Below are 27,608 nucleotides of genomic sequence, written 5' to 3'. Positions count from 1 at the left end.
AAACAAAACTTCTGGCTATTAATAAAACAAACAACACAGTAATATTGATACAGCAACAAGAGAGAACAAAACTCTTGCTATTAATAACACAATAACAAAACAATGCCAATGCAAAACCAAACTTTAACATTTTCTTCAAAATAAAAGTTCCTTTTGCTGCTGAAGTATCTTACTCAGAGTCCTCAGATTTGGCCGTGCAAGACTTTAAGAGAGTAACTTCCACTCCACTTTTTTACCATCTGCTTGGTCGCAGTCGTCATCTTCTTCAGCTGACTCCACGTTGATATCTTGGTTCCTTGCATAGTAAGATGCCACAGATGCAAAGATGTTGTCAATGCAAGGCTGGTCCTCTGGATCAGGCTGCTTGACAAATCAGCTCCGTCCACGCTGGTGGAAGTCTGGTCCCTTCCTCAGTTTCTGTCTTCAGCTGCTGCTGCATGGAAACGAGCAGCCCTCAGTCCTGCAGTACCGAAAACTGGCAACTCACCAGACCCAAAGTCCCAGGGAACCATCAGATCACACAAGCAAAAATAACCAAAGCCCAGAACCATGCAACTGCCACAAGAACTTACAATCTAGGTCAGAAATAAAAGTTACTTCCTCAAAAACCATCAACCACAGCCATTTTTTGCTTTACAGTAGCTTTACAAAACCTAAGAGATTTCTACCTTTTTTCTGTTTCCTATTTTCTGTCTCCTATTTTCTCTCTTCTATTTCTTATCTTCTATCTTATAATTTCCATCCTATTTTCCATCTTATCTATCTTTAGCTTAACAAAACCTAAGAGATCTCTTATTTTCTACTTTATTTTCTTCTGCTTATTTTCTACCACTTATTCCTACTTTAGAAATTTAAAATACTCCAATAAGCATTGTTTTTAGTGATCCTCTTCTTTTTATGTTTTTCTACCTTATTTCTTATCTATTTTCTACTTATTTTCTCCTTAAGAAATTTAAAAATGCTTCTACTAAGCATTGTTTTTAGGGATCCCTTCCTAGGATCCTGACTTTCCCAAGTTTTACACCGAGCTATTACCACACCTTGGCTCCCTAACTTACTTTCTGCACATGTGTGCCTTGGGGTGAGGCCTCCTTTCACCTAACAATTGTAGTTCCCCTGAACTCAGTCCCTGTTCGGGCGCCACTTGTGGCAAGCCAGCACGGCCATGGCAACCTCAGCCCCAGGGTGCCTTATGTGCCACACCAGCTCAGTCAGGTTCAGTGACCCTGAGTGGGGGCAGCTGAAAGGCTTAGAAAAGACAGACAAGAGAATGAAAGCTGGGTCTCGGTGGGATGCTGCTCCCTGAGAGACAGCACCGACACCCACAAGCTGTGTCTTTATTTTATAGCAGATGTCACAAGGCAAAGTAAGGGCGTGGTCAAGATGTTTACAGCATTCTTGTGGGTTTCCATCCTACTCAATTACATGCACCTGATCAAGCTTTGTTTACTTGCAGCCTATATTACTTAGGCACATGGGGCCATGTGTTTGGACCATAGGTTCAAGCTTACAACTATAGCTGGCTATAATTGTGCTGGGAGGGCTCTGCCCTCCAAGCTGGGACTTGCACATGGCTATGAGAGGACTGTGCCCTCTCATCAGTCCAAGGATTAGACCTGTCCAAACACTGTAGCCATGCCCCACACCTCTCCTTTCCTCTCTCTCTCTGTAAAATCAATAAAAACATATCCTCAGGTGAGGATTTAAAAAATAAAGAAATAAAGTGAATTCTGGGAAATGTGGCTCAGCCTAGCCAAGTTTACACATTACAGAACCATCACAAGAGAAATCTAATTTCAGTATGAGGAAGACTAGATCAGGTAATGCTTTAAGAGAAGATGGTATATGAACTGAAGTGAATATTTAAGGACGAGCAGCAGGTAACCAGGAAGGAGAAATGGCAATTCAGGCAGGTAAAAGCATGGGACAGGTAAGGCTCAGGAATATGGAAGGTCCTGGGGTGGAAGCCCAACAGCCAAAGCCACCAGGAACACACCACAAGTCAATGTCATGTTTAACTTGCCCCAGCAAAGGAGCATGCACACCAAGGGTATGATGGGGCATCTTAGAACAAGGAAGTGGGAAGGGGCTTAGTATAGATGTAGGGCTTGTGCACATGCTAAGGAAGTGGGAGTTAGTTCTCAATTGTGTGTTTTTAAGAAGCATAGAGTATTGTTAGGGACTGAATTGTGTCTCTTCCATCTCACAAAATTCATATATTAAAGTTCTAACCCCCAGTATCTCATAATATAACTGTATTTGAAGATAGGGCCTTTAAGGAGGTAATTAATGTTAATGAGGCCATAAGGGTAATAAGACTGGGTTCTTATAAGAAGAGGAAGACACACCAGGGATGTACATGCTCAGAGGAAAGGCTGTGTGGGGAGACAGAGAGAAAGTGACTGTCTGCAAGTCAAGGAGAGAGTCCTCATGAGAAACCAAACCTGCTGACATCTTGATCTTGGGCTTCCAGCCTCAGAACTGTGAGGAAATAAATTTCTGTTAAGCCACCCTGTCCACACTATTTTGGTATTGCAGCCCTAGCTGACTAATCCAGGCATCTTGGCAGTTTTATCTAGAGATTAGAGAGATTAAAGCAGAGCTGGACATCATTAGGAAATAAGCAGTTGGAGATATTTCATTATTTTTGTAGTTGCAATGTCTTTGTCTTTCTCTTGTTCTACAGCGGTCTCAAAATCTGATTATTTCTATGTTCTGTAAGAGTTATTTATGTGTTGGAAACATTATGTCCTACCCATCAGCTACCAGCTGCCAGAGCTGTTTCTAACTTTCTCATTGGCATTTTGTAGAGGATTCTCATTTACTGATGTAGAAATTATACTGAATTTCTATTGCTTATTATATTGAATCCAGATTTCTTTGCTCAGTTTACAAGATTCACAGTCTGGCCTTAGTCTTCCTAATTTCTTTTATTGACATTTGTCAATACTTGTGCTACTTTATTTATACTTTCTTTTCACTGTCTCCCACATAAATTATCTTCAGTCTGGTCTCCCCTGCTTGGGATGTCCCCACACTTACCCTCCATGGCCTCCCCAAATGGAATCATACTCTTCAAGATTGCCTCAAATCTTACTCCTCCATGAAAAACTCTTAGGTTACTCCAGCCAACTCTTACCTCTCCTTCATTGGAACTCTTATGGCTCATTAACCACTGCAGTAGTAAACACTGTATTGTTCTTTGTTTCATATGGATAAATTCTGTATTTCTAATATGATCATTGTTTCCTGAGGGAAGGGGCCATGACTAGTACTTCTTTTGAATTCAACTTTAGATAACTAACATTGTCCCTAAAAAGGAGGAGGAGGAGGAGGAGGAGGAGGAGGAGGAGGAGGAGGAGGAGGAAGAGGAGGAGGAGGAGGAAGAAGAAGAAGAGGAGGAAGAAGAAGAAGAAGAAGAAGAAGAAGAAGAAGAAGAAGAAGAAGAAGAAGGAGGAGGAGGAGGAGGAGGAGGAGGAGGAGGAGGAGAAGAAGAAGAAGAAGAAGAAGAAGAAGAAGAAGAAGAAGAAGAAGAAGAAGAAGAAGAAGTTGATTTGTTTCATCACATTTTTTTAAACTGGGCCCATATTTTGACATTTTTGTATTTCCTTGCTTCTGAGGTGATGTCCTCAAATTATCCATGTATTCAGCCAGCAAGCATTTTTGAGCACGTATTTTTGTGCTCAGCACTTGATGTTTCAGCTGAATCCTGAAGGATATGCAGAAATAAATCTGGTGAGAGAAAGGGGGGCGAAAACCAGGAGAATTTTGCATGAGTAAGAAACAACATGAACAAATGCACAGAGGCAAGAGTAATCAGGTAGGTGAGGACTCCAAAGAGGTTTATAGAGAAAAAGTATAATGTGCCAGGTGAGAAAACCCATGATGTGGGTAGGTCTTATGAACCAAATTATGTGGCTTGGACTTCATCTTCAGGGCAGGGGGAAAGCTCTAATGAGTTCTAAGCAGGAGGCAACTATGAAGATATTAGAGACATAACTCATGCAAATGTGTAGCATGGATCAGAGTCGGTGAAACTACAGAGAGAGACTCCTTGGGAACTCTGAGAGCCTGAATCAGGATAGCATAGATGGCAAAAAGTAGGTGGGTTCCAGAGAAAGTATTGTTCTACTGGATCTTTGTCTCTCAGGCAGTTTTTACTCACAAGCATTCTAGTTCTTATATATTTACTAGAGGCCTGGTGCACAAATTTGTTCACAGATGGGGGCCCAGGGCCTGGCCAGCAATCGGGGCCCATCGGAGCTGTCTGGCTCAGTCCAAATCAGGGCCAGCCGGCCGAGGGTAGGGACCACAGGAGGTTGACTGTGGGAGCACACTGACCACCAGGGGGCAGCTCCTGCATTGAGCATCTGCCCCCTGGTGGTCAGTGCACGTCATAGCAACCAGTAGACTGATCATTTGGTCGTTCGGTCGCTTAGGCTTTTATATATATAGAATATGCATCAAGTCTCGGTTGGATTATGGAATGAAAAACAGACTCAAGGTTGTATTGATCTGGGTGGGTATGTTCTCTCTGTGAATATACTTCTGGATACTTTTCTCTAAGTATATGATACTTCATTAAAAAGTTTAAAACAGTTGACCCAGAAGATGTTATCCAAATCTAGAATTTATAGTTCCTGATAACTTTTAGAATCCTTATCTGGAAAAATTCTCAGACACCTTCAAAAAACTACCTTTGCTGGCCCAGCCGATGTTGCTCAGTGGTTGAGCATCAACCTATGAACCAGGAGGTCACAGTTCCATTCCCTGTTGGGGCACGTGCCCGAGTTGCAGGCTTGATCCCCAGTGTGGGGCATGCAGGAGGCAGCCAATCAATGATTCTCTCTCATCATTGATCTTTCAATCTCTCTCTCTCTCTCCCTTCCTCTCTGAAATCAGTAAAAATATATGTAAAAAACAAACAAACAAAGACTTTTGTTGCTGCCTTCTTGAACTGTTGGACCCAGCCAGAATCTGGGAAGCATATGAGCTTGTTCTGCACTGTTGCCTTCCTGTTCTGCATGCTGGCTCCGAGGATGCAGGTGTGGAAGTAGTCTGCTTCCTTTTCAGACTAGGCTGCCTTCTAGAGTTATTTCCACAGTTCTTGACTGATTCCTGAAACTTTCTTAACTTTCCTGCTTCTCATTTCACTGTACTGCCCTGCTTTTTCATTTAGCATCCAAACAAAAAATTCATGAGCCCATATACTCCAAGGTAGCTCAAAAGTTGATAAGTATATGTTTTCTCCCTTCAGCTAAGTTTTAGCCCTTCTGTGATGTATTCAGACATCTCTTTCACTGGAGCATCTTCCTTTGCCTCCTCAATTTTTGATTTGCCCTGGAGTTCTGGTCTTGGTTTGTTTCTCATTTTTTCCCCTTCAGCACTCCTCCTGGCTGATCTCATCCATGCAGTAAGTAGTTCAGCTGCCTACTCTACTTGGAAGACCTGCCTGCAGGCATCTCAAGCTCAGTTTGTCCCCAATGGAATCAGTTACCTTCCCCATCTACCCTATTTTGACTTTTTTGTTGTTTCTTTTCATCTCATCAGTGTCATCATTTGCCAAATTGTCCATGTTAGAAACATCAGAATTATCTTCAACTCATCTGTTTTCTCCATTCTACCTATTCAATTGTCTATATAATGATTCTGCCACTAAAATACATTTTTACCCCCTTACTTCGGAGGCACAAGGAAGAAAGCTAAGCCTGACAACCATCTCTGCCACTTACTGCAAATCAGCTTGACCCTTTTGTCATCTCCTAGGCCCCCTGTGTCCTCACTTGTGCAATATGGACAGTAATACTGATTTACTGGATTGCTCTGGTGATGGGGTGATTTATGGAGAGTCTAAAACTAAGGCCAACAAGTAGGCAGTGGTCCATGAATGCAAGCACTGACCTCGCAGGCTATACCATCTCCTAGTGTACAATGGCTTCCCCACTGCCTCCCTGATTCCAGACTTTCTCTGTTCTCCATTCATGCTTCATCTGAAACCAGAGTTAACTTTCTAGTTAACTTTTATGGCCTCTATTGCCAGTGTTTAGTGTGGATTGCCATGTCTTTTCTCCCTCAGCTACAAGCTACTTTCTGCCTCCTCCATCACCCCTTGGCCTCTAGGAACTTTCCTTTGAAGATCATGACTTACTCATATTTTTAAAGCATTTTTATTTATATCATAACAATACATATGTAACAGGAATTAGAAGTCAAAGTAATGTTTAATATCTAGCCCTGCAATGTAAAACAAAATAAAATTAATGCACTTTTAAAAGTGAGGATGCTTCTCATTAGGAACCGACTTAAGGCAACAAGTATGGCATTTAATAGTATTTACTGTTTTGTTATGGTTTCAATAGCAGGCAGAGGATGGAACTCATAAGAAGATAACTTGCTGTAGGTCCCTGGGGATCCCAGTGAGGTGAGAGAAGAGTAAGCAGGACATCTCTAGGAGAAAGGGAGTGACTCACTAACTTATTTAAATATATGTTTTTATTGATTTTAGAGACAGAGGAAGGAAAAGAGAGAGAGAGAGAGAGAGAGAGAGAGAGAGAGAGAGAGAGAGAAACATCAATCAGATGCCTGCTTCACAACCCCTACTGGGGATCAAGCCTGCAACCTGGGCATGTGCCCTGACCCAGAATTGAACCAGCTACCTTTTGGTGGCCAGAGTGTGACTCACTAACTTTTGAAGTTATGGCACCATTAACTAAAGAGTTAGTTAAACACATTGCATAGATCTAGGATCGGGCCTAAACAGGCAGGATCGGGCCTAAACACGCAGTCGGACATCCCTCTCACAATCCAGGACTGCTGGCTCCCTACTGCTCGCCTGCCTGCCTTCCTCATTGCCCCTAACTGCTTCTGCCTGCCAGCCTGATCACCCCTTAACCACTCCCCTGCCAGCCTGATTGATGCCTAACTGCTCCCCTGCCAGCCTGTTTGCCCCTAACTGCCCTCCCCTGCAGGCCTGGTCACCCCTAACTGCCCTCCCCTGTAGGCCTGGTCTCCCCCAACTGCCTTCCTCTGCCAGCCTGGTCCCTTTCAACTGCCCTCCCCTGCTAGCCTGATCGCCCACAACTGCCTCCCTTGCAGGCCTGGTCCCTCCCAACTGCCCTCCCCTGATGGCCATCTTGTGATGGCCATCTTGTGTCCACATGGGAGCAGCCATCTTTGACCACATGGGGGCATCAATTTCGTGTGTTGAAGTGATGGTCAATTTGCATATTACTCTTTTATTAGATAGGATAGAGGCCTGGTGCACTAGTGGGGGCCAGCTGGTTTACCCTGAAGGGTGTTCTGGATCAGGGTGGGGGTTCCCTTGGGGCATGGGGAGGCCTGGGCAAGGGGCCTGTGGTGGTTTGCAGGCCGGCCATGCCCTCCAGTGACCCAAGCAGAGGCCCTGGTATCTGGGATTTATTTATCTTCTATAATTGAAACTTTGTAGCCTTGAGTGGAGGCCTAGGCCAGCCAGGGTGGGCAGAAAGCTTGCCTTCCTCCATTACCGGGGAAACCCAAGCCTCCTGCTTACTCTGTGGCCACAGCCATCTTGGTTGGGTTAATTTGCATATTCGCTCCTGATTGGCTGGTGGGTGTGGCATGTGGGTGTAGCAGAGGTACAGTCAATTTGCATATTACTCTTTTATTAGATAGGATAGCTGTAAGCCACTGAGTTTAGGTCACTTAACAAAAAGAATGCTTCACAGAGAAATCCAGCCATTGAACAAATGTTTATTAAGTGTCTACCATTTCCCACACATTATGCTAAAGTGGTGATAAAATGGAGCAAGTTCCTGTTTTTATGCGACTTAGCTGCAGATGCAGGAAAGAGATTATAAACAAGTATATAAGTAGATAATGTAATTTCAGAGAGTGATACAAACAAAAATATAACATTTAAAGCACCTGCACATTCAGTAAGAGCTGTGAACATGTTATGGTTGTTTTGAAAGCATCTTTCCCAGACCATCTGGGCTTCTCTTTCATCTCTGTCATAAAAGCACACGAATTCCAATCTTGGTCCACTTCCTTGCAAGGAAAACTCATCTACTCCACCCATGGCCTTCATCACACTTGTGCTCTTGACTTCTTAGGATTCCCTAATATCAAAACCACCAGGAAACAGGGATTCCCCAAGTGCACCAAACTCTCCATGTCCGTTGAAGACTCGCGAATAATAGTCAAGTTACAGAATCTCTCTGACATGGCAGTTTGAGCAGGTAGAAAGGTGGCTGTGTGTGCATTTGTCTCTCTTAAAAATAGCATTAATAAACTTGGTCCATCTCCCATGCAAATACTGATGCCTAACTTAATGTGTAGCCAGTCACCTATAGCCTTCTCAGGGTTTCCCATTTGCCTGAGGCTGGCTATTGGCAAAGCATTAGGCCAAAAATAATCGCTCAATTGTGAACATGTTATTTGCTAAGTTGTAAGAGTTCACTGACCAAAATTAGTTATTTTAACAACTAGACTATTTATGTTGTTCTATTTTCATGGGAAATCCTTTACTTCCTTCATTCTGTCTTCAACAAATCTTTCCCTACATACACAGAAAGAATTCTCTAACCCCACTTCATGGATTCTGTTTTCATAACTCCTTTCCTTTATATAGCAAGCAGTCATTATTACTCCTTATAATAATACCTCTTAAATTTTATCTAGTGCCTGTTTTCAAGTAGCTTCTTGGAGCTCTAAGTACTTTATGGCTTATTATTTACACCTACTTATTGATAAAGATGACACTTTATAATTTTGAGGGGCTTTACAATTATTCTTGCTAATTACTCATCCCCATGCCCCACTCATTCTAGAAAACATCACCATTTTGAAGATGAGTAAGTAGTCCCACGACTTAGAAGAGGAATATCTGTTTGTAACTTAGGGCCCATGGAATTGTTACTAAGATAGTGGCCTCCTACTTCTAAATGTGACTTGGGGTAATTTTTTGAGTGTGCAGGTGCAAAGAACTCATGTTACACAGATCCTCAGATTATATCAAACCTTCTCTTTACTAATGCTGCTGAGGTTTCACTTTAAGCCATCTGTCAGTTTTATGTTTTGGGTTGTGATTTGTGATTCCTACATCCTTTTGGCTTTGGAGGGTTTTCCCCTCGAGGCAAGCGGGGGCACTGAAGTCTGGAAGAACAGGATTGCTCCATATTCCATTCATTCCATCTCCTGTCGAGAGTTGCTCTGGGCTTGCCCCTGTGCTCACACACCTCTGCCTTGCCTCAGTTTGCCCTTTGAGACCCTTCCTCAGAGGCTGTCAAAGAAGATCAGAAGAACTTTGTATCTTCTGCTCGAAACCAGCTCTGGGTGTGAATTTATCCACTGACACACAGACTTATCAACTTGACTGAGCACCTACTGTGTGTCAAGTACCGAGTATGCTGGAAATCATATCCTGTAGACCTCAGTCATTGCTTCATATTACTTTACAAATTCTCTACGTATTCTTTCCATCTTTCATAACAACAGGGCATTTTTCTTAATTAAACCTTACAATTCTTGGTATCTGTGGTGTCCCCCCAAAATTCATATGTTGAAATCCTAATGCCTTAGGTAATGGTTTTAGAAGGTGATTAGATCATGAGGGCGAAGCTCTCATTCATGGGATTAGTGCTATTATAAAAGAGACCCCACAGTGTTGCCAAGCCCCTTTTGCCATGTGAGGACTCAGCAGGAAGGTGCCAGCTGGCACCTTGATCTTGGACTTCCAGCCTCCAGACTGTGAAAAATAAATGTTTGTTGTTTATAAGCCACCTAGTCTGTGATATTTTGTTATAGCAGCCGGAATGGACTAAGACAGTATATGAAACTAACAACTAAAAGGATGTAATGTCCTTGGTACCTGTACATTCCAAGAGTGTTCTTTTGGGATGGGAATCTGAGAGGCACTCTAGATTTTTTTAGTGTTCCATCCATCAAAGAACTAATCTGTGCTTCTCGACCCTACTCCAGCGCACCTCATGTTATGCACTTCCATTGAAACGGTACTTTCTATTACCTTGGCAATATAAATGTCCAAATTTGAGACAAGATAGGCATACAAGGCAGAAAAAGTTGGCATTGTTAATGTTGCATTTAGAAATTTAGCTTTTTATTGTAGAAATTACCTATAACATGTGAGTGCACATGTAATATACCTTTAAAAGTGTTTTAGGAAACAAGAAATTTGGCTTATTTCAGCTCACCCCTGTAGCACTTTTCCAGTTTTGCCCTCACCAAGTTTGCATTCATAGCTAACCATTTAATTTACAAAGTTAAAAACATCTTTTTGTATGTAGAGAACTTTGAGATAAACTAAGTTTTTGTTGTCCTTTGCTAATTATCTCTGTACTACTTTTTGAAAAATTTTCCCTACAAAGTTAGTAATCAGGATAGTTAAAAATTAAATGCTATGGTAGATAAGCCCCAAAGAATAATAATTTGTTCCCAAAAGTGCTTAGTATATCTACTTTTAATTCACCCTCCATTTAAAATAACTTTTTGAAAGGAATCCTATATAATAAAAGACCAGCCACCATAAGCATAATGACCAGAAGGACCAGAGACTAGAATCACCACAGTCCCTTGCAGGGCTGGCCCCACCCCTAAGCAAGCAGTTAAGGGAGATCAGGCAGCCAGGCAGAGTGGTTAGGGGTGATCAGGCAGGCAGGCCAGTGGTTAGGGGCAAATCAGGTAGGCAGACAGCCCCTAGCTGGGCTGGCCCTGCCCCCCAGCAAACAGTTAGGAGTGATCAGGCAGGCAGGCAGAGTGGTTAGGGGTGATCAGGTAGGCAGATGGCCCCTTGCAGGGATGGCCCCACCCCCCAGCAAGCAGTTAGGGGTGATTAGGTAGGCAGGAAAGTGGTTAGGGGCGATCAGGTAGGCAGACAGCCCCTAGCTGGGCTGGCCCTGCCCCCCAGCAAGCAGTTAGGGGTGATCAGGCAGGCAGGCAGAGTGATTAGGGGCGATCGGGTAGGTAGGCCAGTGGTTATGGGTGGTCAGGTAGACAGATGTCCCCTCCCAGGGCTGGCCCCTCCCCCCAGCAAAGAAATAGGGAGGCCCAGACCACAGGCAGCAACTCTGTGGCAGTTGTGTGGCCAGCCAGTGATTGCCCCACAGAGGGAGGCCCAGGCCAGCCAAGCCATAGCACCCTGTGCCTGTCACCTACAGAGGGAAGCCACTGGTGGCAGGGGAGAGGGGTGCAGTGCTGCATAGATGGCAAGCAGTGGCAGCGGTGGGGGTGGGGCCAGCTGCCTGCAGCCATGGGAAGGAAAGCCCCGATAGGCCCTGATCTCAGGCCAGGCCTAGGGAACCTACCTGAGGGGTCCCAAATTGTGAGAGGGTACAGGCTGGGCTGAGGGGATGCCCCACCCCCCAAGTGCACGAATTTTCATGCACCAGGCCTCTAGTCTACATATATAAACCCCTAATATGCAAATAGACTGAGCGGCAGAACAACCAAACAACTGAACAACTGGTTGCTATGATGTGCACTGATCACTAGGGGATGCATGGAACATGGCAGGCATCGGCCACGGCAGGATGGTGAAGCAGGTGAGCGGACAAGCCAGACCAAGGCGGGGTGCTGGTCACTGTCATCGGGGTGAGCTTCTGGTGGTTACTGAAAATCCTTTGCTCCAGTGCACTGTGGTCCTGCTTGGCACTCGTACCTGCTGCCGGCGCTGGCCCTGCCCCCACTCGCACCCACTGCTGGTGCCCGGCTCTGGCCCTGATCACTTGGCACCATCAGTGTGTGCGAGCAGCGGCTGGCAGCCCTGATCACCCCTCAGGGCTTCTCCACCTCCCCCTGTTCCTGAGGGGCATTTGGGGCAGCAGCCACCTCTTGCACCCATTGCCGGTGACAGCCCCACTTGTACCTGCAGCCAGCACCAGAGCTGCTGCTCCCACCCGCTGCTGGCACCCGGCACCAGTCTCAATCGCTCAGCACCCAATCGCTCAGCATCATCAGTGGGTGTGAGCGACGGCTGCCCGTCCCAATTGCCCCTGAGGGCCTCTCCACCTTCCCTGCTCCTGAGGGGTAATTGGGGCAGCAGCTGCTGCTGGCACCAGCTGATGGCGCCGGCCCTGCTCACACCCGTTATTGGTGCCGGTCCCAATTGCTCCGAACCATCAGCGGGTGTGAGCGGGGACGGCGCCATCAGTGCGTGGGAGCAGTGGCGGTGAGAACGGGGCTGCTGACAGATGGGACTGGGAAGGGGTGCGGAGGATGGGCGGAGACCCGCCTCTGTGCCCACCGCAGCCTAGCAGCCCACAGTTCCTTTCAAGGTGCACCTTCTGTGGGCAAGTTGCTCCATCTTTCTGTACTTGAACTTTTTCAGCTGAGAAGTAATAGCACCAGCTCTACCCACCCCACAGCATTGTTATGGGGATTAAATGAGCTGACAAATGTGAAAGGGTCTTGAAATTTAAAACATAACACCATGAAAGGAATTCTTGGTGTTGTCCGCTGTGCCAACTATATGCCTGAATTAGAATAAAAAGTGTTGTGTTTTTTTTTTTATTTCTGCATACCTGTTGTGAAGACTACAAAAAGGAATTTTGAAAATAAAATACAGTTGACCTTTGAACAATGTGAGGGTAAGGGGCACAGTCAAAAATCCATGTATAACTTTTGACTCCCAAAAAACTTAATTACTAATAGCCTACTGTTATATCTATTATGTACTGTATCCTTAGAATAAAGTAAGTTAGAGAAAAGAAAATGTTGTTAAGAGAATCATAAGGAAGAGAAAATGCATTTACATTACGGTATTTATTGGGGAGGTGAGGGAATCTGCGTATAAGTGGACCTATGTAGTTTAAACCCCTGTTATTCAAGGGTCAACTGTAGCCTCTCTCCAAAGTTCCAATAGTTAAAAATAAATTCATTTCTTTTTTAAATTAATATTCATTAATCACCAGCTAGAGGAAAGTTATTCGATTGGGTGGATTAAGAAGTACAAAGATTAATGAATGTGGATTTGGAACCAAAGACTTACAATACAATATGTAAATGTTAGAAATGACATACCTTCTTTCTAGTCACTCATCTTTATAAGCACAAGTGCAGCACATAAAACTGGTGGGTGTAAGACCTTCAATCTGTCAATAGTGGAGTTTAGACAAGTACTACACTCTCACCTCAATAGCTCTCTCATTATTTAGGTACCTAGACTAAAAAGGAAGTGGAGAGAAAAGAAAATATTTAATGGTTTGGCTCAATTCCTGTCCTTACTACTATGGACCCATAATTCATGTCATCATAGGAATAGCCTCATGTCCTGCAGCACTGGCTTCTAAGGCTAAGACTCCATTTATGGGTAAGCAGGAGCATTATCGTTATCTCAGGACTTGCCTCATAGTTCAGGCCACACTAGAAATTGGATGGAAATGTTAAGAAAAGAGATTTCTGTCTGAGCAGCATATTTTTACCTTTCTCTCACAGACAAAACTGTGGCCAATGGCAGTTCACTCATTCTGCTTTTTATTAATATTGGTGGTGACAGAACACACCCAGTTTCATTACCAACTCTTCAGGTGCTTTCAAACATAATGGCTTTTGTCTTCCCCATTTAACTGCTGAGGCAAAGAGAGCTACTGAGTGGTGAAGGCACTGCTGTCTCAGTACCCACCCCGGGAGCAGCCAAACCCTTTATCTCCAAGGTCTCTCTAGTCCTAAACTCATTTTCATGAGGTTTATCTGGCTCCCAAAGAACAACTTAGATTTTAGATCTGTCTTTTCCAGGCAAGGTCATTCATATTTATATATTCACTCCATAGCTTTCATATGCCGTAATTAGGAAGTGTAAACATATGGTTGTTTTAGGGACAGGACTTTCATTTCCCTATTTGACCTTTGCCCGCTTACTCATCATGTTATCTTCCTTCCTTCCAGAAATAGCGGTGGTGACTGCTACCAGTCACCTTGGCTTATTGTCCTCAATTCAGTGGATAATCTAAGCAAGATTACTGTGCAGTGGACAATAAAGAACCTTCATTCCCCTCCAGGGGGACTCCATTTCCCTAGCTGTGGGTCAAGACTAAGTTCAGAGGTCAGAGGTCTAGCAAGTTATTAGGGTGTATTTCAGGTCTTCAAATAGAAAGGAAACAGAGCACACCCTTATTTCCCTACCCCACTATTATTCCCACGAAAGGACCCCAGGTTAGTACTGAGGAGCCTGATTGTGGTGATGGAGGACAGGTGAGGCACGTGGAGCCTGGGAGTGAGGACACCAGGACTCTGATCCAGATCTGTTTTGAGCTGCGTTCTGCGTTGTTCCATCCAAGCTGAGAGCATTCTTGGCTTCCCGTCAGCTCACACCTCCTGGAGCGGTGCCTTAGTCTGCACTTTTGGAAGACTGCCTATTCTGTCTGTAGCATCTCGTCTTTTCTGTGTGTGTGTTTAACTTGCTGTTTTCTTGGCTAATCTGCATGGAATTCTTCTAATTCCAATAAACAGCAGTGCAGTGTGTATTTCCCTGGCTAACAATATGCTAAGCCCAGTGAGTATAATGAAGTAGGGAAGCAGGTTTTTCTTATTTGGGAAAAGAACACCTAGTTGGTCTTTTGAGGCAGATGCTCCAGTGCCAGGCAGGACTTCAGTGTGACCAAACAATCTTTGCATTGCCTGCCTCCTTTAGATGCCCTGCTTCAGGTCGAGTATGGCTCTGATCGGCAGGAACACTGGTGCCCACAGAGTTAAAATATTTCCAAGATCCCAATGCCTGTCCTCCGCATCTACAACCCAGGGTGGGGCTAAGGGTCTTGACCTTGTCACTCTTCCTGAGGACAAGAGCAGAGGAAATGATGAATCCAACTGTGAATCCCGTGTCCCAGAAAAAAGAAGCAAAAATCCTTTCCAGCACAACTGATCCAAATCTTCTCTTAGTCATCCGTGATGCTTACTGGTAGCTGAGAGCAAAAAGAAAACGTGAAATTGGCTTTGCTGTTAAAAGTATAGGAGAAAGGTAAACGAGTCCCTTATTTTCCTTTCCAAATTTTTAAGATGGTAATTAGGAGAACTAGCACCAGGCAGGCCTGAGTGAATACAAACAAGACCCCTATAGGCAGCGCAGTGTATTAATGTAAAAATATGCCTAGACAACATAACTTGTCAGAGAGGATTATTTCTACTTAGTGAGTCTGCAGGAACCCCTTTGCTCCACCATTCAGAATTTGACTAGAGAAGAGAGTGGGGCAAGAGAGAGAAAGAGAAAGAGAGAGAGAGAGAGAGAGAGAGAGAGAGAGAGAGAGAGAGAGAGAGAGAGAGAGAGAGAGAGGGAGAGAGAGGGAGGGAGAGAGGGAGAGAGAGCGCGCATTAGTGAACAGCTACTGTGGCATTGATGTTTGAGCGCACTTCTGAACTGGCTTTGTTGAGACTATCAGTGTCTCAGTGCAGAAAGCATGCGCTGTCCCAAATCCGCTGTTACTATGAGAAATGAGGAGCTGCTTTTAAGGTATGTTCGGTGGCCTTTGTTTTAATGTGTCTTTTTCTCGTTTCCAGAGCTGGTTGAAACAATAATCCTGCTCGGAAGTAAGTAGCTTAGAAGAGGGGAAAAAATCTAGAGAGAGAGAAAGAGAGAGAGGGAAACAAAATCGAGACCAAGAGATTGGGAGAAAGAGAGAGCAAGCGAGAGAAAGGACAAGGACTGCTGCCTGCGAGTTCTATTTGCAGGAGTTGCCTTTTGAAAGCATATCATGTTTTTGCTTGCTGGGATCTGTGAGTGGCCAGTGGCTCATTTTAAAGGCTCCGAATCTGGCTCTTGGTTTGTCTTTTCCTTTGCAATGTCTAAGCCTCTTTCCTTATTATGCACTCTGCATGGAGTAATGACCGAAAAAGGAGCTAAAGAGACCCCATATTAGACTTGCGTTCCAAATTCCGCTCTAATCTGGACTTAGCCTACCTAGATAGTCCTTCTGTGTTACCAGGTTTGGATCACTTTATCCTGTTTGCCAAAATGTGTACCTGTTTAAAGACCTCTGTTCATGCATGGCGTCCTGGGTCCCTATGTATTGAAAACAAATATTTGTTTCCTGCATCTGTGTTAGGGTTCTATCGCATACCAAGAATGAGCCACCACTGACCTTTTGGAAAGCAGAGAAAGAATTATGAGAGAATTGGCATCCTGCTTTGAAAAATGTAGTCTTTTGTTTATTTGCTAGCAGACATTGTAGCACTGAATACATCTTTGGGTCTGACAATGGGACCCGTTGAACAATGGAGCTGTCAAACTAGCTTAATGCATGTCTGGGCCCCTTTTTTTGCCTTTTTTTCTTTTTCTTTCTCAACGCCCTTTTTATCTGCTATTATCTTGTTTGTATAGACTATAGGGAATGAATAGCTTTTGGTACTGCTTGTTTGTGGTTTTGTGCTTTTAAAAAATTTAATATCTGCCGTTCATAGAGCTTTTTGCATTTTGCAGCTATGTTGGTTGGATTAAGTTAAAGATTTATTGCTTACCTCTCTGTTAACTACAGAAATAAATGTATTGATTGAGACTTCTTGTGATACCATTATCATTCTGGCAAATACCTTGTTATCAGACATGCCTCTACAGTATTTATGCTTGGGGATTTAAAATTTGTCTATTTGGTGGACTTACAGAATGTAGCAAGAAAGAAGTTAAGAGGAATATTTCTGTGCTGAAGTAAATTATAATTTTTAGTCTTTATCGCCTCTTTTGGCATACAAATAGAGAAATAGTTTAGAAATTCAAAGATAAGTGAGAACTTTTGCCCTTATTATTTTGGTCACAAACTATGATTATATAGCCTGTTAAGTTGTTAAGTTAAAGGTCTCTGTGGAACATATTGATTTCTGATATATGGTTATGTGCTCATAAAATGCATTTCCATGCAGGGCAAACATTTCTCACATCCTCAAAATTTTTTCTTTTCTTTCTATGACATAAGCATCTATTTCTAATGTGAAAACAGTGAGACTTCAAAAAGATAAAATAGAAAAATCTGTTTTGAACTTCTTATAATATTAAAATCACTTTTATTCTCATACTAGATATAAAAGAATGGACCTTATAATATTAAATGGTGCCCTAGCCAGTTTGGCTCAGTGGATAGAGCGCCGGCCTGCGAACTGAAAGGTCCCAGGTTCAATTCCGGTCAAGGGTACATGCCCGGGTTGTGGGCTTGATCCCCAGTGGGGGACTTGCAGGAGGCAGCCGATCCATGATTCTTTCTCATCATGGATGTTTCTATCTCTCTCCCTCTTCCTTCCTTCCTAAAATCAATAAAAATATATTTTAAAAATAATATTATTAAATGGTAATTTATTCACATGACAATCATCACATTGAGGTTGGTTTCCATAAAGAATATTTTTTTTGACCTAACATTTTAATGTTTTGTTTTAATTAGCTGCTGTGCCAGAACAATATTTTGAAAAATATCAGTAAATTTATGGAAAGAGATTAAGGACCTAATTTTTAAAAACAGAAGGAGAGTCATTTTAAAGGTTAAAATTTAAAAATATTTAGTTATAATTATTTCCTCTTAGATTATATTGTGGTTTAAATTAGTGAAAATACTGGTAAAAAAGGAACAAGATGTATTATTTTTGAAAACACAGTTATGAAATAGTAACTGTTTTTTAGAGTTTGGACTTACATTTTAATTTATTAAACTTAAGTTGAAATGTTATGAAATACTTAATTCAGAATAATTTAAATTAATGTTACAGGCTTAAAAAATTGCCTTCTCAAGTACAGATTTTTCTATGGACAATATTTTCAGAGCCTGGGTGGACCCAAACGTATCTGTAGTATAATGATATTTTTTAAGTTATCCATTGTGAATAGAATGGATTTTAAATGCGTACTTATTATGTTCTCTTACTCCCAATGGGATCTGAACTGCTCACTCCATCGGGTATGCCAATAATTGCTTTTAGGATGAGCTCATAAAAGGTAATTGGTGCAGCTTTATAACTGAAGCTGGCCCACTGTTACCAGCACACCTAGATGCTGCTTTCATGGGAAATTTTTATTCCAAAACAAAGGTTGCAAAGCAAATTTTTTTGTGGTTTGGAAGAAAAATAGTCCCCTGTGCTCCCTAGCTGCCTGTCAGTAGCACACTGAAATAAAGAGACAACTTGGGAACCTCCATGTTGAATTTTTGACTAAATTATAATTACTTCCCTGAGATCTATTCACTTGGATTTCTAGGTGGGCTTGGGTTTAAGAAGGAGGGAAATCCCTTCTCACTTTGTTTGCTTCTCCTGGGTCTGATCCATTATGAGCCAGAATTTGGAGACCCCCTTTTCAGCATTCCTCATACATATTCTCTTTTCCTTTAGCCTAATGGGGAAGGTAAAAGATTGCCTAAAGTTGGCAAACTTGTCTACGTTTATTTTCACGACAGTCACAAGATATGTAATCTGTATCTTTCCATCAGTGTGATGATCCCCCTCCATAGTGACCTAAAGAAATGTCAACGTAAATTTTAATTCTAGGCCAAGACTTGCAGAAAAGGAATAGCAAAAGATTCAAACCGGGAAAATGGCTCCTTTTAATAGAGTAACCAGCGCACCCTTCACACACAAGCCTCCGGAATACCCACGTAGACATGCTCAGCAGGCCACAGGCTGAGATCTGTAACCTCGATGTATTGGTATTCCTTTATTTGTTAAAATAAATCCTCACGATTTTCTTTTTCTTTTTTAACATTAGTGTATACAATAGCAAAATACTCTTCTGGGACTGAAAAACAAAGAAGAACATTTGATTAATATTCATATCTGGAACTTTATAGCAAGTACAGATTGTGCTTGAATAGGTAGGAAGTCATTCCAAGAGTGAATCAATACTAATTATTGTAATCAGGGGGGTTAATTAGGTGAGAATGTGGCTGATGGGAAGTTCATTGCTCAGAGCCCTGGAAATACCAAGGTTGATGAAAAGAAAGGCAGAATGCAAAAGGAAGAGTGCTGTGTGGGAATGATTGCTGCGACTCGAGGGTTCAGGGTTTGTAGATGCGAAGCACACCTTCATTTGGTGTAATCTGGTAGTGAGGAAATTAGAAATCTCCAGCGTATGTGCTTGTGTAGAGATTTCTGTAAAAGTCATTGGAACTGCTGCTTGTTTAGTGGCATCTCGCCCAGATCCATAGCATCTTTCTGCACCTCTTCAAACAGTAACAAGTACAGTCTATTCAGTTGCAATAATGCCTTCGATCATCCTTATTAGCCTTCCTGAATTTCTTTCTACAGTTTGGTGATTCCTGGGGGATTTCCCCTTTCATAAAACTATTGATTGCTTCTGTAATGTTTATTGGCTTTGGGAATTTTCTCAACTCACAGTGACTTTTTTTTCTGTAGGAAAGATGAGGCAGCAGAGGCTTGGAGAGGATTAAAACCTGTGGCATTTTCCTTAACGGACATGGGGAAGAGGGTGTCAGAGGAAGGAAAACATATATGAGGCTTTAATGTTGTAGCCCATTAAGACTGGAAATGAAGTGTGCTAGAGCTATAGCACCTTTCTGATCACATGACACCAATCTACAGAGATCGGGCTGAGATGGAAGCCAGACATACATGTAAGAGAGAGAGAGAGAGAGAGAGAGAGAGAGAGAGAGAGAGAGAGAGAGAGAGGTTAACCCTGATTTGTGATGAGGTACACAGTCTTCTGCTTCACGTGATATCTTTAAGATATATGTTGCACAGGAATGTTTGTCTTCTCCATAGCATTCTTCTCACTGTGGGACTCATCCCAAGCACATTTCCTTGTATGTCAAGGCCATCAGAGTTAACGGAAACTGGCATTTGTGGGCAGAGGATGACAGTGGCCCAGAGTGACAGGTATTACCAGGACAGCTCAAGCTGCCACCTCAGCCCATTCCAAGTTGACCCGCCCATGAGTGGCTGTTTAGGACTGTGATGAATCACTGGAGTTTATGAAGCAGGACGTGCCAACATGCCCTCGGAGCAAAAGAAACATTAGAATTTTCCTGTAAAATCATTCTGTTCAACCCGCTTTGTTGTCTTGGCCAAGAAGAGCTGTCCGGGCTTTTTAAATGCCTGTCTTGAGAAAGGTGGCAGCTGCAGTCCGTAAAACTCTGCGGAAACCTATGGATGGCATTGCTGGCTTCTAGCTGGCGTGTGAACAGACTAGAATGGGCACAGCTGTGTCTGATGCAGACATGGATCAGACGCTTCTCACCCCTCCCAGGACACTGCGCATCTCAGTAATTCAAGGGCCCTGCAATGTGGTTGTCTTTGTCATGGTATTCCTTTGTGAATATCTTGGTCTGGGACCCCAGCTCTCTTTTGGGTTCTGTGAGACGAGACGGCTCACTGTTCATTCAGAGGTGATTTAGGAAGCGTTTCTGTAAATGAAAAGTGCGCTGAGTTGGGGGTGGTTGGCATGAGTTCCTGGTGGCAGCAGTTAGGATTCCTTTGACCTTCTCTTTGGAAACTGACTTGATAAAAAGGGATGGAGACCTCGTTCCAAACCCCAGCACCTACTCTCCATAAACCAGAATCTTCCTCTTCCTTCTGGTTTAGACTGCTGGTCTCAGACGTAGAAGTGTCAGTGGAAACTCTAATGCTATAGAACAATAACATTAAGACTGGCTTTCTCTTCCTTCCCACCTGCCAGTTCCAGGTTTAAACAAAGATTGGAGGGTGGGAGTGTTAATGATTGGAGGTAAGAAATAACATCAAAATTTAGTAACAATCGACTCTATGCCTGGCACTATACTAGGTGGTTTCTTCTATCTTTTATAATTTAATTCTTACATATATCCAAGAGGTCTGTTATTCCTATTTTAAAGCTGGAGAAACTGAGCTTGAGAAAGGTAAAGTACTAGGCCTAGAGACACAGCTTGTAGTGGGAGGGATTCTAACTCAGGGCTCAAACAACTCCTTCCTTGGCCAACTTGAAAGTATAACCATTGGATATTTGACACATTAAAGTCAAGTCTTCCTCTGGGGCTGCATTCCCACTGTGGACTTTGATTGGTACACACCTCCTGGTTTTGCCACTGAGTAAGCTGTAAAGTCAGAAAGGGAAAAGAAAGCGAAAAACTCTCAGCAGTATTTCGCTTCTGAGTTCTGACCACAATTCCCCTCTGTGTCCCTGCTTGTTCGTGAGGTCTTTGAATAAAAGCGTCCTAAGCCTCACTTTTCTCAGGCTTTAATCTGTATAATGGGAACAAATGTTGGAAGGAATAATGGAGTACTTTAAAGCTTTATGAAGTTGAAACATGACTTTTTATCTGTATACATGGCCAAAATATGTCATGCTGGGATCATAACCAATCTGACAATAAAGACATATTGTGCTCAATATAGGACAGAGCCTCAGCCATCAAGAAGCTCACAGCAGTTATGAGACAGAGCAGTGGGTAAGAAGGTATCAAGTGGTGTAATTCAAAGGAGGGGGACATTGAACTAGGCCTTGTAGTACCGATGGTGAGGAGGAGAGAGAAGATGTTCTTAGAACACCCTGGTCTTATCTTTCTATTAAAAAGAGCAAAACAAAATCCTCAGCCTCGTCACCTTTCTTTTTCATATTCTCAAGGTCATTCACAGCTCTCCTTCTCTCTAACCTTGCCACATTCCTATGAAATAGGACAAATGTAGCTATTAGCCTCCAGAGAGTATGGGGAAACTAAGTGATTGGGTAACACAAAGGTTTACACTCAGCAGTAAAGACAAGACGAGAGAATACATTCCATTTAGCTTGGGTAGGTAGCTACACCACTTTTCCATGAAGATTTTAGGTAGTTGTTTTTTGTTTTTTTTTTTTGTTTTTTTTTTTGTTATTGTTGTTGTTTTTTAAGAGAAAGGGACAAAAAATGTTTTTTTCCTAATGGACTTCATGGGAATTAGCATCAAAAGCAAGCTTAAATAAAAAGCCACTTGGGATTTTTGAAAACCTCTATCATAAGCTAAAAATGGCTAGAGATTTGAACCATATTATAGGGGAAAAAAATAAATTTCCTGTGCTCAAAACCTTAATGTATTTTCAACCTCCATGTCACATTAATAGCTTGGTTATATAATTGCGGTGGGAATAATTAGGCTAACACATTGTACTTCTTATCTGAGGATCCTGGTAGGTGTTGATATTCCAGCCAGTCATCCCTACAAGGAAATGAGGGCCACACATGTGACAAAGGTCTAGCAAGGAATCAGAAAATTAAATGGTGTTCCCAGCGTCCATCAACTCTGTGGCAGAATTCAACAGGTGTGGTTCTTAAATCGTATAATCTTTTTCACTCAGTTTGAAAGCAGCATTTGTCTTAAAGAGTCTAGTCTGCATGCACCATATCAGATGACTTCTGATCCCCGTAACCAGAAGCTCTTTGATGGGGTTCTGTCATCAGTGTGGATAAAGCAGATTCATGTATTTTGTTTTGCAGAACCCCAGGTTTTTTCTCTCTTAATCCTCACTCTAATTCATTTGTTCAGGAAAAGGAGAGACATTCAGGCAAATGGGGCTGTCATGCCTGCAGAGATTTCCTCTCAAGTTGAGATTGTGATTCTTGTCAAGGGCTGTCTAGGGCAGTGGTCGCTCTGTTGACTAATGAGTTTGCCGACCACTGGGATAGGGGCTTAATCACAAGGAACAACAACAGCCTGTAATTATTGGAATTGAGAGTCTAGGACCAACCCCCACCCTTAGGCTAAAACTTCCATTTCGCTTTCTTTCACCCCCACCTGTTGCTGCTTTCTCTCTGGACCTAGTGTTAGGCCTGCTACTGTATCCACCCAGCTGCTGCCACTCAGCTGTTGTCCTCAGTCAAGCAACCATTTCTCCTTTTTAAATTTAATAACACGTGACAGTAAGATGAGAACTTTGGGCCAGTAGGGGAAAACCTTTTGTGGGTGTGGGAGTGTTGAAGGGCAGATTGCCAAGAACTAAAACCCTCATTCTGATAGGTATAAATTTTGTTCCTGCCGCCAGCCTGGCACCAGATAAGGGTACCTGGTATAGTCTGAAAAATCTCGGCATCTTCAAGAGGCCACTGAAACATTCCTTCAGAGTTGTTTTTTTTTCCTGAGTACCTTTGTGTACAAATCGCCATGCTGGACAGACAAGCCTTGTTCGTCTCTCCATCCTTTCTCCATTCTCCTTCCCAATTTTCACATCCGAGACTTACTCACTTCGTGGGACACACACAGTCTTAGCCTCCCCCTCCCACCCCTTGTCTGGAAGGAAGCCCAACTCCAGAGACAGCTGTTCCTAGGTCAGAAATCAGCCTTGGTCAAGGCTAAGGCAAACTCGATTTTTCTGGCAGATAAGCAGCCAACAACAACTCATTTCACTTTTGTAGTCACCTGCCTCTTCAGACACCAGCTGTAGAGGGAAGCTTCTGGTATTGTCTGGCTTCCATTTGAGAGAGAGAAAAGAGAAAGCCGAGGGTGGGGGGAACAAAGAAGGCAGCAGCAGTGTAATGGAGAAAGAAGGAAAAAGGAAAAGCAAGTTAGAGAGGGAAGTGATGAGCTGGCTGGGCTCTGGGTCTGTCAGATCCCCAGTGTTAACCTTTCATCCCCTTGGAATGGAAGCATCTGAAAACCCTAGAAGGGCACTGCATTTGAGAGCGAGAAGGTACGTATGCAAAGAATGATCTTCAGTCTGAGGGCCTCTTCAGAAGGGAGATAAATTCACCAGTATGTATTTTTGCTCTATTAAAAACAGATTCAGAAAAACACAATATTGCAAAGAGCCAGTAGCAGCTGTTCTCAAGGGAGAGTGACTATTTAAAATTCCCGTAAAAATGTAAAATATGAATTTAATAACGATCTCATCTTTATTGGCATTTAATTTCACTTAAGTTGTTTTAAGACTGTGATAAAATCTCCATTCCAGAAGCTTTCAAAGGTGGGGGGATGGATAATAAGGCGATAATTTTAAACTTATGATTGGTGATGTATTTATTTTTTAGAAAATACTTTTATGGAGCTAAGAAAATATATATTTACAATGTCTCACTTAAGGATCTGTTTGTTTGTTTCCAAGCTGCTAATAAAACTGGGTAAGCCCAGAACAATCGCATGGCCACAAAGTCAGATGCTCTCTTAGGTACTTAAAATTCATGCAGATTTCAAATTTATTGGCTGGAAATGATGGGAAATCCCCTTATAGGGCCTCTATTTCCTGCTCCAAATGGCTTTGAGCACAGTGGGCTTTTTTATTTTACAAAAACCAAATAGCTATGTTAATAAAATTTGAATTTGAAAATGGGATAGGGGAAAATGTTTTGGATTCTAGTTTGTAATGATGAGCCAGAAGTGGCGGGGGGAGGGAACCCTTTATGAAGGTGGCTTTTTGAGTAGACAAAACAGTGCTGGTTCATCTATAGTCACATAGCTGATAGGTTGCTTTTAAAGAGATTACGATGCATAAAGTTGTGTGTAAGGATAGTTTTTTTTAAACGGAGATTTGTCATAAAATATACAGGGTTGTCTTCAGGAGAAGAAAATTCTATAGATGAAACACCAGTCTCTAAGTTATAGTATATACATGTACAAAGATGCTGAAAGGTCTGTAGTTGAGGGACTACATTCTGGTTCATTGATTGAAGGAGGTGACAGGAATAGGATTGTTTGATTTCAAGCAATGTGCACTCTATGTACAAATGCATTTATTAGCATTCTGTTTCTATTGAGGGTTTTGTTGTTGTTTAAAAAATGCCAGTGATAATTCAGTGCTCAAACAATGACCATTGGACAAAACTCAGTTTGAGATGAGGCATGAGGGGGAAAGAGGTTTGCTGAAACAGCACAGTGCACCCCATTGCCTTGGAAGGCCTCATATAAAAATGAGGTCATTCAGAAACTTTCCCTTGAAGAGCTTCCAATTCTTGAATTGCCTTTTGTTTGGGAAATGAATAGCAAGTTGATTAAAAAAAGAGAAAAAAGGAGACAATTAGGGAAGGTAGGGGGATGGGCCTAGGGAAGAGCTTGAGGTTTTTCTGCAACGAAGCTACATCTGTGAGGAACATCATGGTTCCCAACAGCTCTGTCCTTCATGGTGTCACCAGCCAGGTGGTATCCACAAGAGGAGCCCGCTAATGGCCCCATCCTCCCTCACTGCTGTTAGTGAGATCCTTGGCTATAAAATAGCTTCATTGAAACCGAGTGTTCCACAGCGCCCAGTGGAGCTGTCTGCCAAATACCTCCAACTGCCAAAACATGATACCTGATGGCTCATTACTGCACAAAAATTTAAAAAGGAGTCCCATTGAGTTGTATTAAGATTATATATATATATATATATATATATATATATATATATATATATCCTTCTGTCAAAGCAGTGAAATGAAAAATTTAAGCTTTTCATCAGGTAGTATTTGGTTGGGTTTTTGTTTTGTTTTTGGTTTTAAGCTCGAACCTTTGAAATTTGTGTACATGTGCTGATATCATGGAAGCAAAACCCTATGGGATAGGTGTATGGGTGTGTGTGCGTGTGTGTGTGTGTATTTTGTTTCTCCCTGGAACCTACATCAAGTGCATTCGCCACATTACTTGTGTATTTGGCTGCCAAACTATTTAAACTCAACCGTATCCCATAAGCTTTCCTTGGCTCATGCCATCACTGTATCCCACATAAGAGTAATCTTTTATATTTGACCCCAGTTTTGCTTCTCACTCTAAATGGTAAAGCAAGTGTGCTTTGAAAACTCTGGTACACTAGCTGTTGAATAAGGCAATAACCTATGCACTTGTAATTCTTTCTCTATGACCTACTTACACACTACTTCACCCTCCTTATAGTATGATTAAAAGCTTCTTTGAATCCACGATCGCCTCCAGGGATTGGAGGCGAGAATTTAACAAACTGCTGAGAAGGCTTAAGTCAGTAAGAGGACTTCCCTACAGCTTCTCCCAACTAATTCACATGCAATTAAGGGGAAAATAAATATTTCAGAAGTGTACATGTTAATGAAGCCTTTTCTACCTTATGGAATGTAGACATAGATGGAGCTTTATTCCATAGCTGATTTGAAAATATTTTTTCTTTTGATCAATGCAGTTGTGCTCTGCTTCTGTTCATTCATTTTAAAATAAATTTGTTATATAGTCAGCTCATTATATACATTTGGGATTTATGTAAATAATGTGTGGGAAACCAAGAACTGTCAAGGTTTGTCTCATTTATCCAGCTAATTATTAAAATCATTGAAAGACCAACAGAATTCTTAAAATTTTAAAGGTAGCCTGCAGTAGCTGAGGGAGGGATAAATGTAACCTCGTGTTATTAGGAAAAGTTTGGGCATTTTGAATGTATAAATTCATTTTATTGCACCTGCTTTTCAATTCCTTATGAATCTAGAACTGGTTCCTCAGAAAGGCAATGCTTTCAAATGAAGGTTAGTCCTAGCCCTACATTCAACGGTCTTGGAATTGGAATTATCTTGGTCAAAAGCCAGATATACTGTTCAGCTGAAGAAGGAAGTCGAGTGAATTATGTATGTTTGGCCTTAATTGAATACTCCAGGCCTGTTACTCTATATTGCTCAATGCATCAAGCCTGGATTTAAATTGCTATGTGAATTTAAATTGGTATACATATTTATTTTCCTTCATAACCTCTAAAGATGGTCAATTCTCATTACTACACAAGAAATTGGTGAGAAAAAAATAATATTTTCCTCCATATTGTGATGTCTGATACATTTAGCTACAAGCGGTACATTCACACATGACTGAATTGTTTAACCCCCTGGCTACTGTGATTACCAAGAGGCAAACTATTAATGGGAGCTCTGCAATTTATGATGTTGCTTTAGAATGTGAACTAGTCCATGAAGTAGTTTTACATACTTGTGACATTGTGAACAGTTCAATTTCATCCAAATAACCAAACAATAAAACAATAATGAGAATGCTAAATTAGAATGCCACCATATAAATCATTTATCTTTCAAGAAGTTGAGCAAATCACCTGGGAAAATCAAACTCACCTGCTTCTATTTATTTGTAAGTGTGTTGTCATTTTTCTCAATTCCTATCAGTAAATCTGTCACAAATCTTAAACAGGTATTTAAGCTTCATGGCCATTATAGACCTAACACTCTTCCATTAAGTCACTGTTGCTTTTTAATCCTCGTATTAAATACTAGGAACTGGCAAATTCATGATTTATCTTTTTAAAAGAAAACATGATTTGTTACGGTGTTTCTTATTTCCATTCCTTTATAATTTTTCATGTTTTCAAGATGATATAAAAGGAATCATAACTGTACAGAGGTTGATTCATCTTTCTCCTAAAGCTCTGAGATAAGTCCCGAAATGTCACTTGGGTCATTTATGAGATATTTACTTTGGCTAAACCACGAATCCTATTTCAGTTATTTTGGTTAGTTCATACACAGACAAGCATACCACACTGAGAGCATTTAAACAAACACTTGGGATGATTCTGTCTCTGGTGACTTTGGGATTTGGATTTGACCGGCACCTGAACTAGGCTTTGGCCACACAGTGACACGAAACCTAGCATCGCTTCTTGGGCCTCTTGCAAGCGACTGGAAATGGGGAATGAAGAGGAACCGGGCAGACTCAGTGCGTTGAGTATTTCTAGATGCTCTGGGACCCTACGAAAAGTCGGGCTATTTTTAAAGCCGGTGAGCTCAGCAGTCCCAGCCGCCTGCCTC

At 42.1% G+C, this 27,608-nt stretch overlaps 1 protein-coding gene across 5 annotated transcripts in view; it reads left to right on the top strand.

The window, feature by feature from the left end:
- CELF2 (CUGBP Elav-like family member 2) overlaps window positions 1-27,608 on the top strand; it is a 559,496-nt gene that overhangs the window by 200,243 nt on the left and 331,645 nt on the right. For 2 of the 5 annotated variants that reach the window (XM_080656735.1, XM_080656738.1), the window contains exon 1: window positions 15,285-15,442. The exons of 1 other annotated variant lie outside the window; for it this stretch is intronic. In XM_080656735.1, the coding sequence (XP_080512861.1) occupies window positions 15,390-15,442 (53 nt within the window). In that variant the 5' untranslated portion in view covers window positions 15,285-15,389. Of the gene's footprint in view, window positions 1-15,258; window positions 15,443-27,608 lie in introns of those variants that run through there. 2 more of the 5 variants (XM_080656743.1, XM_080656742.1) reach the window with 2 other exon arrangements.

The sequence above is a fragment of the Plecotus auritus genome (genome assembly GCF_963455305.1).
Source record: "Plecotus auritus genome assembly, chromosome: 1".
Lineage (NCBI taxonomy): Eukaryota > Metazoa > Chordata > Mammalia > Chiroptera > Vespertilionidae > Plecotus > Plecotus auritus.
Note: the sequence above shows the minus strand (reverse complement) of the source record. Positions and strands in the feature narration are given on the sequence as shown.